Source organism: Salmo salar, chromosome ssa17 (genome assembly GCF_905237065.1).
Source record: "Salmo salar chromosome ssa17, Ssal_v3.1, whole genome shotgun sequence".
In the NCBI taxonomy this organism is placed as follows: Eukaryota; Metazoa; Chordata; class Actinopteri; order Salmoniformes; family Salmonidae; genus Salmo; species Salmo salar.
In genome coordinates this window covers 17,481,676-17,498,777 of record NC_059458.1, presented here as the reverse complement: position 1 = coordinate 17,498,777, position 17,102 = coordinate 17,481,676, and the positions used below count along the sequence as shown (strand labels likewise).

At 42.7% G+C, this 17,102-nt stretch overlaps 1 protein-coding gene across 2 annotated transcripts in view; it reads left to right on the top strand.

The window, feature by feature from the left end:
- Positions 1-3,755: 3,755 nt before the first annotated feature.
- The window catches only part of LOC123723987 (fidgetin), a 36,977-nt gene continuing 23,630 nt past the window's right edge, over positions 3,756-17,102 (top strand). The window contains exons 1-2 of one of the 2 annotated variants that reach the window (XM_045698903.1): positions 3,756-3,955; positions 4,831-4,861. In XM_045698903.1, the coding sequence (XP_045554859.1) occupies positions 3,842-3,955; positions 4,831-4,861 (145 nt within the window). In that variant the 5' untranslated portion in view covers positions 3,756-3,841. The remainder of the gene's footprint in view (positions 3,956-4,830; positions 4,862-17,102) is intronic. The other variant, XM_045698904.1, reaches the window with a different exon arrangement.

Below are 17,102 nucleotides of genomic sequence, written 5' to 3'. Positions count from 1 at the left end.
CTTCACTGCAATTTGCAAATTAGATGCAAATATTCTGCCTACCACAGGAGGGTAATTGATGTGTGGAGCCTACACAGTACTTTCTACATCAAGTCTGAAATACTCTAGGTACTCCACCATTTCCTACAAAACAATGATAGTGTAGTGGATCAAACCGAAAGGGACAAAGATATTACGCAAGTAGAGAGAAACCAACAACATTCTGAAGAAATTCGGAGTGTATGTGAAGTGTGGATATTATACAGAAAGAAAAGGAGACTTTCTAAGAAGTCTAATAATTCCATGTGTCCTGCTTGCTGACACAAGGACAAAAGGCCAGACACAAGGTGTGTGTGTCCTTGCGTGCGTGTTTTCATGTATGTGTGTGTGCACTGTATGTGTATGCATGTGTTTGTGTATATTTGTGTGTACGCATGTGTGTTTGTATATGTGTGCATTTGTGTGTGTGTGAGTGTGTGTTTACACACCCACAGCACCATCAAGAATCACAGCGTGGCTGTATCTCAGAATGACCTCCAAGCCAGTCGGCAGCTGTGCGGACCTCACAGCCACGTAGGTACACCATCACGGTGGCTGGCACACACAAGGCGAGCCAAACCCCCTCCATTCTCAGCCCCCAGCCTCCTACTGATTCAACCCTCTGTCTCTGTTGTATCACTTTCTATCACCACAGCAATACCACTCCTAGTAGTGTGACTCACGTTCAGCTGTGGCCTCCTATCAGCCGCAGTCCAGTTTAGAGTCCAGGTTTCAACATAATGGGGAGGGGGACATTCCCTCAATCTGTCAAGTACTTTTTTGCAACAAAATAAGGGTGAGATTTACTCAGCATGTGAACAAAATATGCAAATAGGGTGAGTGTACAAAACATTAAGAACACCTTCCTAATATTGAGTTGCACCTCGCCGTTTGCCCTCAGAACAGACTCAATTTGTCGGGGCATGGACTCTACAAGGTGTCGAAAGCGGTCCATGTTGACTCCAAAGCTTCCCACAGTTGTGTCAAGTCGGTTGGATGTCCAACTTGACTTGAAACTGTTGAGTGTGAAAAACCCAGCAGCATTGCAGTTCTTGACACACTCAAACCAGTGTATCTGGCACCAACTACCATACCCCATTCAAAGGCACTTAAATATTTTGACTCGCCCATTCAACCTCTGAATGGCACACATACACAATTCATGTCTCAATTGTCCCAAGATCCTTTTTTAACCTGTCTCCTTCCCTTCAGCTACACTGAATGAAGTTGATTTAATAGGTGACATTAATAAGGGATCATAGCTTTCACCTGGATTCACCTGGCCAGTCTATGGCATGGAAAGAGCAGGTGTTCCTGATGTTTTGTACACTCAGTGTAAATTGCACCTCTTATTTTTTAGCGCGGAAAATGTCTGTATATCTACCTGTCTGTCTGTCTGCTTGTCTATCTGTCTGTATATCTGCCTGTCTGTCTGTCTGCTTGTCTATCTGTCTGTATATCTGCCTGTCTGTCGGTCTGTTGGTCTGTCTGTCTGCTTGTCTGTCTGTTGGTCTGTCTGTCTGCTTGTCTATCTGTCTGTATATCTGCCTGTCTGTCGGTCTGTTGGTCTGTCTGTCTGCTTGTCTGTCTGTTGGTCTGTCTGTCTGCTTGTCTATCTGTCTGTATATCTGCCTGTCTGTCTATCTGCCTGTCTGTCTGTCTGTCTGTCTGCTTGTCTATCTGTCTGTATATCTGCCTGTCTGTCGGTCTGTTGGTCTGTCTGTCTGCTTGTCTATCTGTCTGTATATCTGCCTCTCTGTCGGTCTGTTGGTCTGTCTGTCTGTATATCTGCCTGTCTGTCGGTCTGTTGGTCTGTCTGTCTGCTTGTCTATCTGTCTGTCTATCTGCCTGTCTGTCGGTCTGTTGGTCTGTCTGTCTGTATATCTGCCTGTCTGTCGGTCTGTTGGTCTGTCTGTCTGCTTGTCTATCTGTCTGTATATCTGCTATATCTGTCTGTCTGTCTGTCTGTCTGTCTGTCTGTCTGTCTGTCTGTCTGTCTGTCTGTCTGTCTGTCTGTCTGTCTGTCTGTCTGTCTGTCTGTCTGTCTGTCTGTCTGCTGGTCTGTCTGTCTGCTTGTCTATCTGTCTGTCTATCTGTCTGTCTATGTGCCTGTTTGTCTGTCGGTCTGTCTCACTGTCTGGAGGTATACCAGGGGACCACAAGGTGGTAGATCTACATTGGAACCTGTATAGGAAGGTGTGATGGGAACTGGAGCACTGGGATTTGGAACCTGTATAGGAAGGTGTGATGGGAACTGGAGCACTGGGATTTGGAACCTGTATAGGAAGGTGTGATGGGAACTAGTATGTGGGAACTGGAGGACTGGGATTTGGAACCTGTATAGGAAGGTGTGATGGGAACTGGAGCACTGGGATTTGGAACCTGTATAGGAAGGTGTGATGGGAACTGGAGCACTGGGATTTGGAACCTGTATAGGAAGGTGTGATGGGAACTGGAGCACTGGGATTTGGAACCTGTATAGGAAGGTGTGATGGGAACTGGAGCACTGGGATTTGGAACCTGTATAGGAAGGTGTGATGGGAACTGGAGCACTGGGATTTGGAACCTGTATAGGAAGGTGTGATGGGAACTGGAGCACTGGGATTTGGAACCTGTATAGGAAGGTGTGATGGGAACTGGAGAACTGGGATTTGGAACCTGTATAGGAAGGTGTGATGGGAACTGGAGCACTGGGATTTGGAATAGCTCTATGCTGAACTGATGATGTCCAAACCAGAGGTCCCGTAAAAGGCCAGTGAAACCCTACAGTATAGAGCCAGCCCTAGTCAGTCAGTCAGCCAGCCAGGCCATGTGTGATTAGGGGTTAAATTGAAGGGGAACAGAGTGGAACAGATGGGAGCATACAGTGGGAATTGAAGCGATTCTCTGTTAAAAATGGTCATCGAAATAGCAACCCCTTTTGGGGACAGTTTTATAGCACTTTAAAAAAATAATTCCCAATTGAACCTCTTTGTGTGTCTAGGTGTGCGTGCGCGTGCACACTCACACATGCACGCCTGTGCAAGTTTGTGTGCGTTGTGCGTGTGTGCGCGCGCGCAAGTGTGCACTCAGTGTCATCAACTGTTCTTTTGTGAGCACTGAAGACCATCTCAGATGTCTCACTATTTTTTTAATGAACTTATGATAAACTCATGATAATTGGGATGTTTCAATTGAGCCTTTATTTGACACACTGAACTTCATCTGACAGTTGTTCCATCTTTGATGTCTTGTTTAAATGTGATCTCCCTACTGATGCTCTGATAGTGTGTTAACTGGGACAGTTCAGCTCTAATTAGGACTCAGATAGATAATTCTACATCGGTGCTATAATTATCATTGGGAGATACAGCACTAGGGCTAGTGGAACGAGTGCGTGTGTCTGTGTGTGCGCGCGTGTGTCACACAGCAATCACACATTCACACGCTAGGCTACATTCCCAGATTGTTCTCTAAATATGGGACAATGGTTATTGATTTCTTAAATAATGATAAAGGCTATGATAAATAATCCATAGATTAAAACTGTCTGCTTAGACAGATCCAATCTCATAGCCTACAATAGTCTACTGTAGCTTTTACTTGAACACAATCACGAGCTTCTGCTTATTTCCCAATACAATGCTGCCTCGACGTCTGTTGGTATAACAAGATAATAACCTTGCATAATTACCCCTTTACGCGGGACTTTGAATTTCTGGTCTTTGCAGCTAAACGCATGCGCAATGCGAGGCATACTGGTCAGTCTCCGAAGCAGCTGTTTTAGGGTTTGAAATTCCAACATGGCAGTGGCTGTGGTCAGTGTTGCCTGCGCTAACTTGGAATGGTTTTAAATCGCAGGCAGCCTCGCTTAACCCACCGCACAGTCATTCATCAGCAAGCTCTGCCGTGGATCGATGTTGCTCTAACCCCAGAGGTCGACCTGTCGCACATACAGGTAAGCCTTTCCAGAACTAGATTCGAGATGTCCGCAATTAAAGTAGCCGATATTAGGCGAGTCTTGCCTTAGCAGCGCACCCAAGCGCGTTATCCGTAAAGACACCACCACCCTCCGAGACGCCCTCCGCAATGGATCATACGGGATTTAAGCATTCACAGTTAAAAACAAGTTTTAGTGGTTTTGCAAATCATTTATCAACGAGTTTGTTCGTTTTAGGATTGTAAAGTAGCGCATTTGCGTTTTGGATTAGTGTCACTTAAAACCGCATGGGTATGTTGTGTTCTTATTTAGGCGATCCAAGGGCTATTGCTCTGTTCGAATGACAGTGCATGTGGGGGGATGCTGGGCTGATATTTGAATTGTTTCAAAGTAGCCAACTTTTATACATGCATACGGTGATTACAACAAGTATCCCTATGCATCTTATCGTTCGCATGAGCGGATGCAATATCACAGTCCTTGTGACACGCCATCTATTGTTAAAGCACGAGAGTAGCCTGTGCTAGAGCTTGTGTATTTGTATTAGGCTAGAGCAATATCACCACATGTAACTTTCTCGATAACAAAATAACAGCAATCAATGCGCAAATGATCTGGTGTGAACCAAGTGGGTGCACCATCATATGACCTCCCCCCCCCCTCCCTCCCCTCTACAGCGCTATCCAACAGCGTTTTGCTGCCAGGTCCACTTTCCCTGTAATAGTATGCATGTAGGTTAGATGAGTATTGAGTAGCCTCGACTAGAAGGACTCACGTTAAACTGAAATGTGAGAGTGGAGAGTAGTGCTTCTTATGTAAAACAACCTTTGGAATTCCTCCTCGTCCAAATTCCAATTCCAATGCTCTCCCCTCTTCTTCCCCGTTATTCGCAGCGAGACATGATCAGTAGCAGCAGCGTCTATGGTAGGTTCTTTTTCCCAGTCTTTCATTTGATGAACTGTTGTTGTTCTTTTTAAATCGTGGCTGTTTTGACCGTGCTTGTTTTCAAGCATGCGTTTTGTGTCCGTTTCTTGAAAATAATGTCAGGGAATATGACTGATGTATATGTTGCATGCGTGTACATTGTTTTGTGAGAGTTTAGCAATGTAGGGCCTACATGTTGATTTGTCCATGCTATTAGGCCTGTCATCCTCAGGCTTGTGTCCAAGTTAAAACGATTAAAACATCAAAATCATTTTGCATCATACTCTATCTAGGCCGAATTGTTGCCACTCTCGGGAAAAGAAATGGGTACTATAGTATACCTAATGGAATATTCCTCGCATCAGATGGTCGCCGTGAATGCAAACGGACCCTTGACGTCTGTCTGTGCTGGCTTTGAATGCACATCGTTATGATGCCGATATGTTTTCGGAACTGCTGCACCCAGAACCCCTTTTTGACGCGCGGTGCTTGGACAATATTAGGCTAACGGGAATGTCTCCCAGGTCCACTTGTTATGTAGGCTATATTGAGAATATATTAGTCTGCTTAAATTAGGACTAATATACCGGTACACGTGTTATACTAATCTTCAGAGGTTGTTATTAAGGATATACTACTAGTAAATGAGTATATTCAAATGATTAGGAGAATAGACTGTGAGGTTAGCTTTTGTTAGTCTCAGGTGTGGCAAACAATCTGTAATGTCATCAAAATATATCAGTCATTTATAAGTAATTTGTTTTAATAGAATGTTTCTTATACCAGAAACCTACCCTACAAATAAGAATTATAGATAGTAATTGATTATTAACCTCATCAGAAATGACAAACAGCAATTTTAAGCAGCTATTAATAACACATTAAGAGGTCATCTTTGTCACCATTAGGCCTTTATCAACATTGAACACTGAAATATATAGCCTAGTTAGGCTATTAGACACATATTTCAAATTGATAAAAGACTATTGAGATATTTTGCATCAAAACCAAAATATCCCGAATGAGCATGACAATAATTCCACTTCATCCTGAATATGTGAACATAGAAGATTTAGGCCTATCCCATTTCTGGACTGGCTTTGTGGCGTTGATCCTTATGCATCATACAAACTATAAAGTGAGATGTGCAATTCAAAACGGACAAGAATTAACTTTTTTGAAGTCACAAAAAAAAGAGTGTTTGTTCTTTAGATAATGTAGTGTAACAAGTTAGGCCAGATAGAATATTATGCACCGAGTCTAATTTGTATTTCTCTGTGTGTTCCGAGAAATAACAAATTGGACTTAGCCGACTTTCTTCAACATCAACATTTTGTTAATTTGTCATGTTAATTTGTCACTAAGTTTTCACTTGTTGTTTTATACCTTAGTATAGAGATGAATGTTAATATTAGCCTCTCTCTCTCTCTCTGAAACGCACCACAGCTCGTGGTGTAGTCAGTCACATATGTCGATTGATTATCCTTTTCCACCCCCTGACTTTACTAATGAATTAATTTAATGTAAATCCACTATATATTTGCTGAATGATTAGATTAGCCCACATAATGCAGCTTGTTATAGTGTAGGCTAATACAGCCAAGAACTTCTCTGGAATAAAGATGAAGACTGTTTCAGATCGAGATATTTCTGCTGCATTGTAAAAATGTCCCCTTGCTATAATGCTGTTGTTTGATTCATTCTCAAATGTATTTTGCTTGATTTTTATACAGTACATCTGTATTCTGTTTTCGATTCTATTACGCACATCATGGAGCCTGGTTGCAAATCCAAATATCTCAGTTTGGGCCCCTACAGATGAGTGATCTCTTGTCGCATAAGTCAAGGCAAAAGCCTGTGTGAACATTAAACACAATTTATTCCTTTAAAAAAAAAAATCAGGACAACTATCTGTACTGATATTTACTGGATTTAAATTTGGTTATTTCCTAAATAAGGAAGTTGACATTCTACGTTATTTAGTGTAGCGATGGATAGCTGGTATGCACTGAGCAGACTCTTAATGGTGTTTTTCTACCTTGTGGTTCTCCTGATAAATTGATAGAGTGAGGGAAGTTGTGGAGGCTACAGGCACAGAGAGTGACTTATACCCCGTGTCATTTATACTGGCTGTTGCTGATGTAATGAGAGTTGTGCATGTAGGACGGGGGGTGGAGTGTGTGTATGTGTAGGTGTGTTGGATGAATGTGTGTGTGCATTCACTCTCACATAGTATTATCGTATTGTACTTAAGATCTAAACACTAAAGATCACTATCCACTACACATCCCTACTATATTAGAAACTGAAATTGACAGCACCAATGATTCCCCTCATTATGTACATAATGTCTCATTTTATGTCTTTGTTCAGAAGCGCCGTAATAGTTGCTCAAAGAGATAATGAAGGGGATAGTAGAGATATTAGAGAGGGTTAAGGAAAACGGTCTTCACAAACAGAGACACTAATATATAACAGTCTCCTCGCGATTACTTTGTTTATCTTGCTAGTGATTTTCCCTCTGACTCAGAGTGAATACAGAGAGCGGTTTGGCGTTAAGGCTAGCTGGACTATTCCCTGTGGGACTAAAGACAGGAATTAGCCTGACAGTTTCTATCCGTCTGTAATGTTTACCATTAAAGAAGCCCTCTCTCTTATTAACTTGCCAAAATGACTCCCTTGCATATACTGAACCCTGGGGAATTACTGCTCAGGAAGATGTATATAGATGGATTCCTTGTAATGTTAAAGAAAGAGACACTTGTCAGACGCTCTCTCTCGCAAATATCAGTGGACTTCTCTCGACTGCAGCTTCTGACAGAGGCCGGCTTCAAATGAGATCTAGGCAGGGTTGTCATCTTTTAGCAAATATGTTAAGTGTTGTCTTTTGTGCTCTCCCCGTTTCAGCGAGCGAGAAATTACCCCAAGGGAGCCTGGCTCATGCAAATCCCTCTCTCTCTCTCTCGCTCTCTCTCTCCAAAAACTAGTCCCTGGACTTGTGGCAGCTGGCTATGTTGTCTTTGTGCGTGTCTCTCTGTGTGTGCTGACAACTCTCTCAGTGATCTAAGTTAGAGAGGCACACAGCGCTGGAAACGGGAGGCAGCTGTCTGTTGCTATACTGTCTGTGAGACGAAGAAGCATTCGTTCTGCTGCTGCAAAGATGAACGGCCGCCAATCCGTAAATCCTTGACATCCAGCCTGCCCCTCCTCGCTCTCCTCCTGCACCCCCTCCTCGTCTTCCTCCTCCTTCATTTCTTTGGATCAGTCTGTCAGCTCTGGCTGTCTGTTTAGATGTTTTTTGTGTTTGGTGTTCCTCTGACTGACAGTGTATGGGCAAAGGCATTCTTTTGGAAAGTATGATAGTCCCAGAGACAAACGCCTAAATCCTTCCTCTAGCCATTTGAACGGTTATCTGTTTGTTCTTCCCCTCCCTCAGTCTGTCATCATACTGTTATCATTCTGAGTGCTGACAGCCCTGTGTCTTGTGGGGGTTTAGGAGAGAAAGAGGTCTCCTGATGCACAGTATCTGGTTTAGTACAGTAATACTAAGTCTAAATAAGTCAAGGAGTAAAAATGTGCTTAAGAAGTCACATAATAAAACAAGCAGACATTTGATACACACTTTGGATGGTGTATGAATATACCCAGTCACTACAAAGGTACAGGTGTCCTTCCTAACTCAGTTGCCGGAGAGGAAGGAAACTGCTCAGGAATTTCACCATGAGGCCAATGGTGACTTTAAAATAGTTAGAGTTGAATATCTGTTATAGGAGAAAACTGAGGATTGATCAACAACATTGTATTTACTCAACAACACTAGCCTAATTGACAGAGGGAAAAGAAGGAAGCGTTTACAGAATACAAATATTCCAAAACATGCATCCTGTTTGCAATAAGGCACTAAAGTAATGCTGCAAAAAATGTGGCAAAGCAATTCATTTTTTGTGTTAATACAACACATTACTGAGTACCACTCTCCATATTTTCAAGCATAGTGGTGGCTGCATCCTGTTATGGGTATGCTTGTAATCGTTAAGGACTGGGGAGTTTTTCAGGATAAAAAATAAATAGAATTGAGCTAAGCACAGGCAAAATCCTAGAGGAAAACCTGATTCAGTCTGCTTTCCACCAGACATTGAGAGATAAATTCACCTTTCAGAAGCACAATAACCTAAAACACAAGGTCAAATCTACACTGGAGTTTCTTACCAAGATGACATTGAATGTTCCTGAGTGGCCTAGTTACAGTTTTGACTTAAATCTACTTGAAAATGTATTGCAAGAGCTACAAATTATTGTCTAGCAACGACCAACAACCAATTTGACAGAGCTTGATTAATTTTTTTAAGAATAATGGGCAAATGTTGGACAATTCAGGTGTGCAAAGCTCTTAGAGACTAAACCAGGAAGATTCACAGCTGTAATCTTTGCAGGTGCTTCTACAAATTATAGACTCAGAGGTGTGAATACTTATGTAAATCAGACATTAATGTATTTAATTTTCAATACATTTGCTAAAAATGTCTAAAAACATGTTTTCACATTATGGGGTATTGTGTATAAATGAAAATAAATAAATGTAATATATTTTGAATTCAAGCTGTTACACAACGGAATGTGGAATACTGTAAGTCAAGAGGTATGAATACTTTCTGAAGGCACAGTACTTTAGGTATCACCATATACCCAGTAATAAGGGGAGGGATGTCTTTTTTGTATGTATGGATGTTTTCATTATGGTGACGATAGTCAGCACTTTGTATTCATTAGCCTATTTAGTATTTTGAGCATGCTATTTTAAGTGGGCTCCATTATTGTAAAATCTATTGTTATAATTTTTTTAACGTAAAATACTTTCCCCATCATTCAACATTACAAGTGGGTTTCGAGGAGTTTTTTTTTCCCTGACGTTGTAATTGTGTATGGTGCAGAAAGACAAGTGTGAGAGCCCAGGTGTGTGTTGAGATTTGTGGCAGTAAATTAGTAGACAACTAAAGGAATCAGTGTGGGGCCCGGAAGGAGAAGCAGTGTCAGACAACAGTCCACTAGTGATCATCTACCGTTTAAAACACTTTACCCATCATGCAACTATACTCATCTGTGAACACCGAGACAGACTGCACACATCTCGGGAACATCGCACTGTTTCTTCATCCAGAGTTCAGCGAAATTCACCTTGGTGTGAATACAGGAATTAAAATAATATCTTCCCTGTGCATGGCAAGTGCTCAAAGTGTTTGAAGTTCCCCTGTTTTTTATGTAATGCACCATTTTCATAGGTTTAATCAAATCGAAGCTATGGATTTTTTTCCCCCACTCTTTTTTTTCACTGCCCATTCGGAATTTTAATCAGTAATTTCTCACCCCGCGTGGCTTCTCTGCTGCTCAATCTCTCCATACTACCCATGGCTAAGATTCTCTTAGATATTAACACATTCTACCGAGATGATGGGAAAAGTTAAATATGCTAAAGACTTATTAAAGCTAACGTCCTGCTACCGGATATTCGGCTTCGTTACATCCACAATAGACCACGGCTTATCCTGTACATTGTATTTTCAAATGAGACCTTCGACGATTCTAATTAAGTTATTGATATGGACATCTGAGTTAAACGGTGCATTGATATGCGACTTGCCTGATGAGGGAACCAGTTATTAAACGATGACTGCTTTTTTCAGGGCTGCTGGGTGGAGAGAAAAAGACAGCAGCAGAGAGAGAGAGCGAGAGAGAGAATTGAGTCATCTCTCATCTGCCTGTGATCTGATCCTATATCTTACTCTGTGCGTCTCGGCTGGTGTACAGCTTGATTAGGCAGACGATCATTGGAGAATCGCGCAATCTCTCTCTCTCTCTCTCTCTCTCTCTTTCTCTTGTCAGCCGCGGTCAAGTAAGTCCCTGCCTGGCATATTCATTCACCCAGCCCCTCTCTCCGCAGAGCTGTGTATGTGTGTGTGTGTGTGTGTGTGTGTGTGTGTGTGTGTGTGTATGTGTCTGACAGCTTGGCAGGCTGCCAGGGGGTGGCACAAAGGACCTTGAGTGGCTGGGCTGGGTGTGTTATGTGTGTGTGTGTGCGGCACGGCCAGCGCGGCAGCCTGTGGCCTGTCTCCAGGAGGGAGGGGAGAGAAACAGACAGCGAGGATGGAGGAGAGTAGTGTTTTGTAAAGTGCCACGTCCAGCAGAAGCGTGTGCATAATCAGGTTGATCTGCGGGGGACCTGTGGAGAAGGGTGTGTGTCTGTGTGTGGCAATGTGTATGCAAGCATGTTTGTGTCTTTGTGGGTGTGCGTGCCAATTTGTGTGTTGGAGTCTCTATCAGTTATTGTGTGTTTGTGTCGGATGCAGGGTTTGGCTGCGTTTGAGAATGTAGAGTCTGCTAAGGATGGTACTGTATGCACTGGGTAATGAGATGCAGCTCTGAGCTCCTCAACCTGGTTTCATACATTATCCATATAGGCAGATACACGCGTGGTATTGACTTTTGAGTGGGTGTGCATCAGTCGTGGGAGTTGTTTTGGGTCAAAGAGGAAGATTATTTTTTTTTAAACCCAACCGATGCAATTGCTTCCATTATTTTCAAAAGGTTTTGTTTGACATGTAGAAAATATATCCTCTTATACTTTTAACTCGCCACTCGCTTGTTTTAGTCTTATTAGATAGAAACATGCAAAAATCAGTGTGTGTGTGTGTGTGTGTGTTCTTCTTGAATGTGTTTCTGTTCTTAGAGTGTGTATGGCAAAAGAACCTCATCACATTTAGATAGAGTGTTGAATTGAGAGACTTGGCCAAGTTCCACCCTCCACCCGGTCGACACATTAATCCTGTTCTCCACACTCCTTCGGGCCAATGAGAACCCTGGGGGGTCTCAATGACATGATTACTAATGTGTGCTTTGGAATAAAGACTGCCGTTGTGTCCTGCAAAGCTCATAAACCACTGTATGATTTGTCCATTGTTGTCAAATCACTTTGCTTTCGCCAAGAACTAGGCATTTCACTGAAGGCTTAATGCTTTTGAAACCGTCAGCGACGTATTCGAGTTCCTCTTTTGTTACTTTGGCCGGGAAACTGCCAAGAGCGCTGCGCTGAATATTGTTGTCAGGAGAGAAAAGGGGGGTTTTGCCAGAAGAGTCCATTGAGCAGGCTGAATGGACCATTCATATTTAAGAAGAATTACCCAGGCGCCATATTGTTGGCGCAACAAGGCTAAACGCTCTCCAACAAGGGCGAGATTGTGGGTATTTTTGACGAGTTGTGAAAGTGTAGAAAGCATGGGTCCTTAAAAGAGTTTCAAAAAGAACTGGTGGGCCGTATGAACGGAATAAAATCATTGTTGCAATATTATGAAAAGTGGTGTGAGTTTTTAAAGTGGTAGTAGATAGGACTGGTAATGGGCAGGGACCTCACGGTACAATATTATCACCATACTTAGGTGTCGATTCTATACGTATTGCGATTCGAAGATGGAAAGAAGATGGAGAACAAGCTATAAAGGGAAAATATTGAAGTTTTAGTGCAGGTACAGCCAACTAGCGCAAAAATAATATTGTAGTATTGTCAAAACGGCACGATGCGAAATATCGGCAAAAATAATATCCCGATATGTAACTGTATCGATTTCTTCACACATCACTAACTGGTAGCTGTAGATTTATCTCAGGGTCGAACACATCTGTCATTTTAGAGACGGCTAGAGGTGATCGTTTTATGGTTGTACTTCAAAGCACCATATTAAATTCACAATGTATTGTTAAGAAAGCAAAAGGTTCACTTACTGTTCTCCAGAATGTGTTTTATTGAAGCTTGTGATACTGCAACATTTCGACTGACCCATATTTGTCCTGTGCCAATGTCAGTTATCCCTCTCTTTCCATGATTTTTACAATGTAACCCAGTTATTTGCTACAGACACCTTACCCCCAGCATTCTCCACTAATAACTCTAATAGCAGAATATTCTTAACAACAGACATAACCTTTAGAATGTACTACCCAGCTAACACATTTTGGTTCCAAGAACGTTGTAGGAAAATCAAAGGAGAACCTTTCGGGAATGTTCTGTGCTAGCTGGGTACAGTACCACACCCTTTAATTTGTTCTGAAGCACTAGAATCTCTGCTCCCTTGGAAGGCAGTCCAGTCCTGTTTACAGTACGGTATTAGCTCGCTAGGCTAGCCCGTAGCATAATGTCATCTAGTCTAGGAACCTTTATGTCACCCTGGCCATGCATTCACCCGGGTATTAATCACCACTGTGGATCTGCGTCTTAGAGGATTATCAAATGTATTGTTTGGCTGCCTGGGACTGTAATGGGTGTTTAATTACTCAATAAAAGTGCTTTTATGGATTCAAGTCCTCCAGTGTATCGAGCAAATGGTATTGATCTGGCTCTCCGCTGCAACATGATCGCCTGTGAAGGAGAATTAGAGCTGCCCGCCTGCCTGCCAATGGGCCTGCTCGTTCATTAGTAGCACATTACATACTGGGTTGGTTCAGACATAAGATTGGTAAGATCAGGGTCTAGACAAGACAAACAGTTAGCTTCTGTACCTTAAACGTGTAGATTTCCTGATATTACACATTTACCGGAAGTTAGTCTGATTTCAATAGAATCATTGTCAATATGGTTATGCGGTGTTCTGTTAGCACAATTAAGACTCTTTCCTATGACTTGCTATAGTCTAGCTGAGATAGAGTTAAGCTCTGAGACGTCTACCTGCTAAACGGCTTGTTTCTGTAATCTGTATGCCCATTGTGGTCTCCCAGGCACAATGCTCATAATGCCGTATTTCTCCAGCCCTCCCCCTAATGATTACAGGGGTGTGAAATCATCCTAACACGAGGGAAACTGTATGCGTATTAGGAGATTATAGTAGTTGAGTGCTATCTTTAAGTAGGTCTTTCATTGTGTGTTCGCGCATGCGCACATGCATGGAACGACAGTACCAAATATCTGTTTCGCAATCTCTTGATTTTTAGGCCACACCTGAATAACGTGATAAAGACTACATCTAATCCTTAATACTGTAAATTTATAGGTCACCTAAGGCAAATCGATCTTAGTCTCTCTCATATCTTCAAGCATTTCAAATGAATGTTTCCCCACTTAACAGTGAGACAGAGGAGTCAGTGTGGAGATGTTAGTGAAAAAGAGAAGGCCGCGTAGCGTGGGGTAGACGGACCCCGACAGACCATAATAGCACCACTGTCCAATATGGACTACAGTGCCTTCGTAGATAAAGGGATTTTCATGGCGATTCACTTGAACACAGACATGAGTGAAATGTGCTCGGACTGTGGATAATATGAAGTTATTCTCACCTCTCGCGACTATAGTTGAAGTCCTTTGTGCTGTGCCGGTGGTCAGGGAGATATATTTTACTGTTGTATTTAACAGATATTAGATTTAGAGCTTAGTGTCCGTGTGCGGCCACATCAATCATCAACCACACTCCATCACTTGTAAATAACCTGAGATGATCATTACTTCAGTCCCGGGGTCGTTGTTTTCCACCATTTTCACATTGAGGACCACAACGTATCTTTCAGACTGTCAAATATCCCAAGCTTCCATTATACATCATATAGATTACTATATGGGTAGCAGTCTAATTTTTATTTTGATGAAAAGCAAAATGAGGTTCATTTGACATGGAATGGGTTATCTACATACTTGTGTGCACTTGCATTCGTCTATGTCTGATTAATGTCCTTGAGCAATCTGTAAACATAAAGATATGCATATTCCCCTCCCCTTCTACCCTCATGTACCCTCCCAGTACCACCTCTGTGGTCAGAGTGAGTGTTGGAGAAGACTATTCATTCCGTGCTGAACCGGTGAACTAAGTAATCTGAATGTGCAAGAGGGACAGGCCTATTGGTTTACAAATCAATTGGCTGCATGTCCATGCCATTAGGTTGACATGTTACGGACGCAGTAAGAAGTGGTCGTAGAGGCAGGCTGTGGTTTGTTCCCCTGCTCCCCTGGACTTAGTCCAGCTACTAGACTCGCTTCTCTCTGTTTCCATTCATTCTTGCTGTCTTTTCTTCGCTCTACCACTGTTTGGCTATTCTCAGTGGATGAGTGCTTCAGGGGATATTGCTTACGGGAAAGTGTGTGTGTGTGCGGTGTGTGTGTGTGGGTGTGGGTGTGTGTGTGTGTGTGGAGAGGAGATATTTTGGCCAATGAACCCTTGTTTAGCTCCATCCTCCAGCTCTGCTTTCTTGGAGTGAGTAAGTGCTCCCCAGGGAGAGAGGGCTGTAGTTTACCCAGGCTTAATGCACACACACACACACACACACACACACACACACACACACACACACACACACACACACACACACACACACACACACACACACACACACACACACACACACACACACACACACACACACACACACACACACACACACACACACACACACACACATACACACAGGCTGGCTCAGTGATGTGTGGTGCTGTGGGATAGAAAACAAAAGTAATCTTAAGAGATTCCCATGTTGGACACTGTCTCATAGCCTCATTTCTCTTGGCTGAAGTCAATTTAGGAATATGTTTGAATAGCTCATTTAATACACCGTTTAAAGTTGTCCCCACCTCTATAAAAAAATCTAATCAAATGTTATTTGTCACATACACATGGTTAGCAGATTTAATGCGAGTGTAGCGAAATGCTTGTGCTTCTAGTTCCGACCGTGCAGTAATATCTAACAAATAATCTAACAATTCCCAACAACTACCTAATACACACAAATCTAACAAGTAATCTAACAATTCCCCAACAACTACCAAATACACACAAATCTAATGCGGTGAATGAGAATATGTACGTATAAGTATATGGATGAGCGATGGCCGACCGGCATAGGCAAGGTGCAGTAGATGGCATATAATACAGTATATACATGATATGAGTAATGTTAGGTATGTAAACATTATTAAAGTGCCATTATTTAAAGTGACTAGTGATCCATTTATTAAAGTGTCCAGTGATTGGGTCTCAATGTAGGCAGCAGCCTCTCTGAGTTAGTGATTGCTGTTTAGCAGTCTGATGGCCTTGAGATAGAAGCTGTTTCTCAATCTCTCGGTCCCAGTTTGATGCACCTGTACTGACCTCACCTTCTGGATGATAGCAGTGTGAACAGGCAGTGGCTTGGGTGGTTGTTGTCCTATAATAAGGCCCATTGCAAAATGTTATATGTAATTCACTACAGGTACCTGTGTGAGCTAGTTTAGCTGGGCTAGGATGTTGTAATTCACTGCGTGTTGTCATGTACAAATCTTCCCAGCGTGGAATAGTTCTCAATCGTTCTGATTGTGAAGTCATGTTGTACAAATCTTCCCAGCGTGGAAATGTTCCCAGTCAATAACTGCACGCGCGCCTCTGTGGGTGGCTGAGCTCGTGCAGATGTTTCTCTCACACCTCCTCGCCCTTGATTTAGATAGCTAGCATAATTAGCTGTAAACTGGTAGAGATGACTTGTTCTCAGAGGTGTGCTGTTTTACTTTGTTTGTACAGCTAGCTAACTAACTAACAAACAAATATATGCACTGTCAATCGAAAACGTAGTGCCCAATCGCAAAAAATATCTTCTCACATCAACCCTCAGCACTTTGACACGTGAGTCCGGGTATTTATATGCTGAACTCACGCCTCAACAAGCTTCTGATTGGTCAGAGACAATACTCCTGGCCATCGTTGATTGGCAGATGTGTGAAGCAAATGTGCATTCCCACAGAACAGTTTCTCGAGGTCGAGGCAGGGTGTGAGAGAAACATCCATACGAGCTCAGCCATCCACAAAAAGAGACAAGCTCAGCCATCCACAAAAAGAGACAAGCTCAGCCATCCACATAAAGAGACGAGCTCAGCCATCCACATAAAGAGACGAACTCAGCCATCCACATAAAGAGACAAGCTCAGCCATCCACAAAAAGAGACGAGCTCAGCCATCCACAAAAAGAGACAAGCTCAGCCATCCACATGAAGAGACGAGCTCAGCCATCCACATGAAGAGACGAGCTCAGCCATCCACATGAAGAGACGAGCTCAGCCATCCACATGAAGAGACGAGCTCAGCCATCCACATGAAGAGACGAGCTCAGCCATCCACATAAAGAGACGAGCTCAGCCATCCACATAAAGAGACGGGCTCAGCCATCCACATGAAGAGACGAGCTCAGCCATCCACATGAAGAGACGAGCTCAGCCATCCACATGAAGAGACGAGCTCAGCCA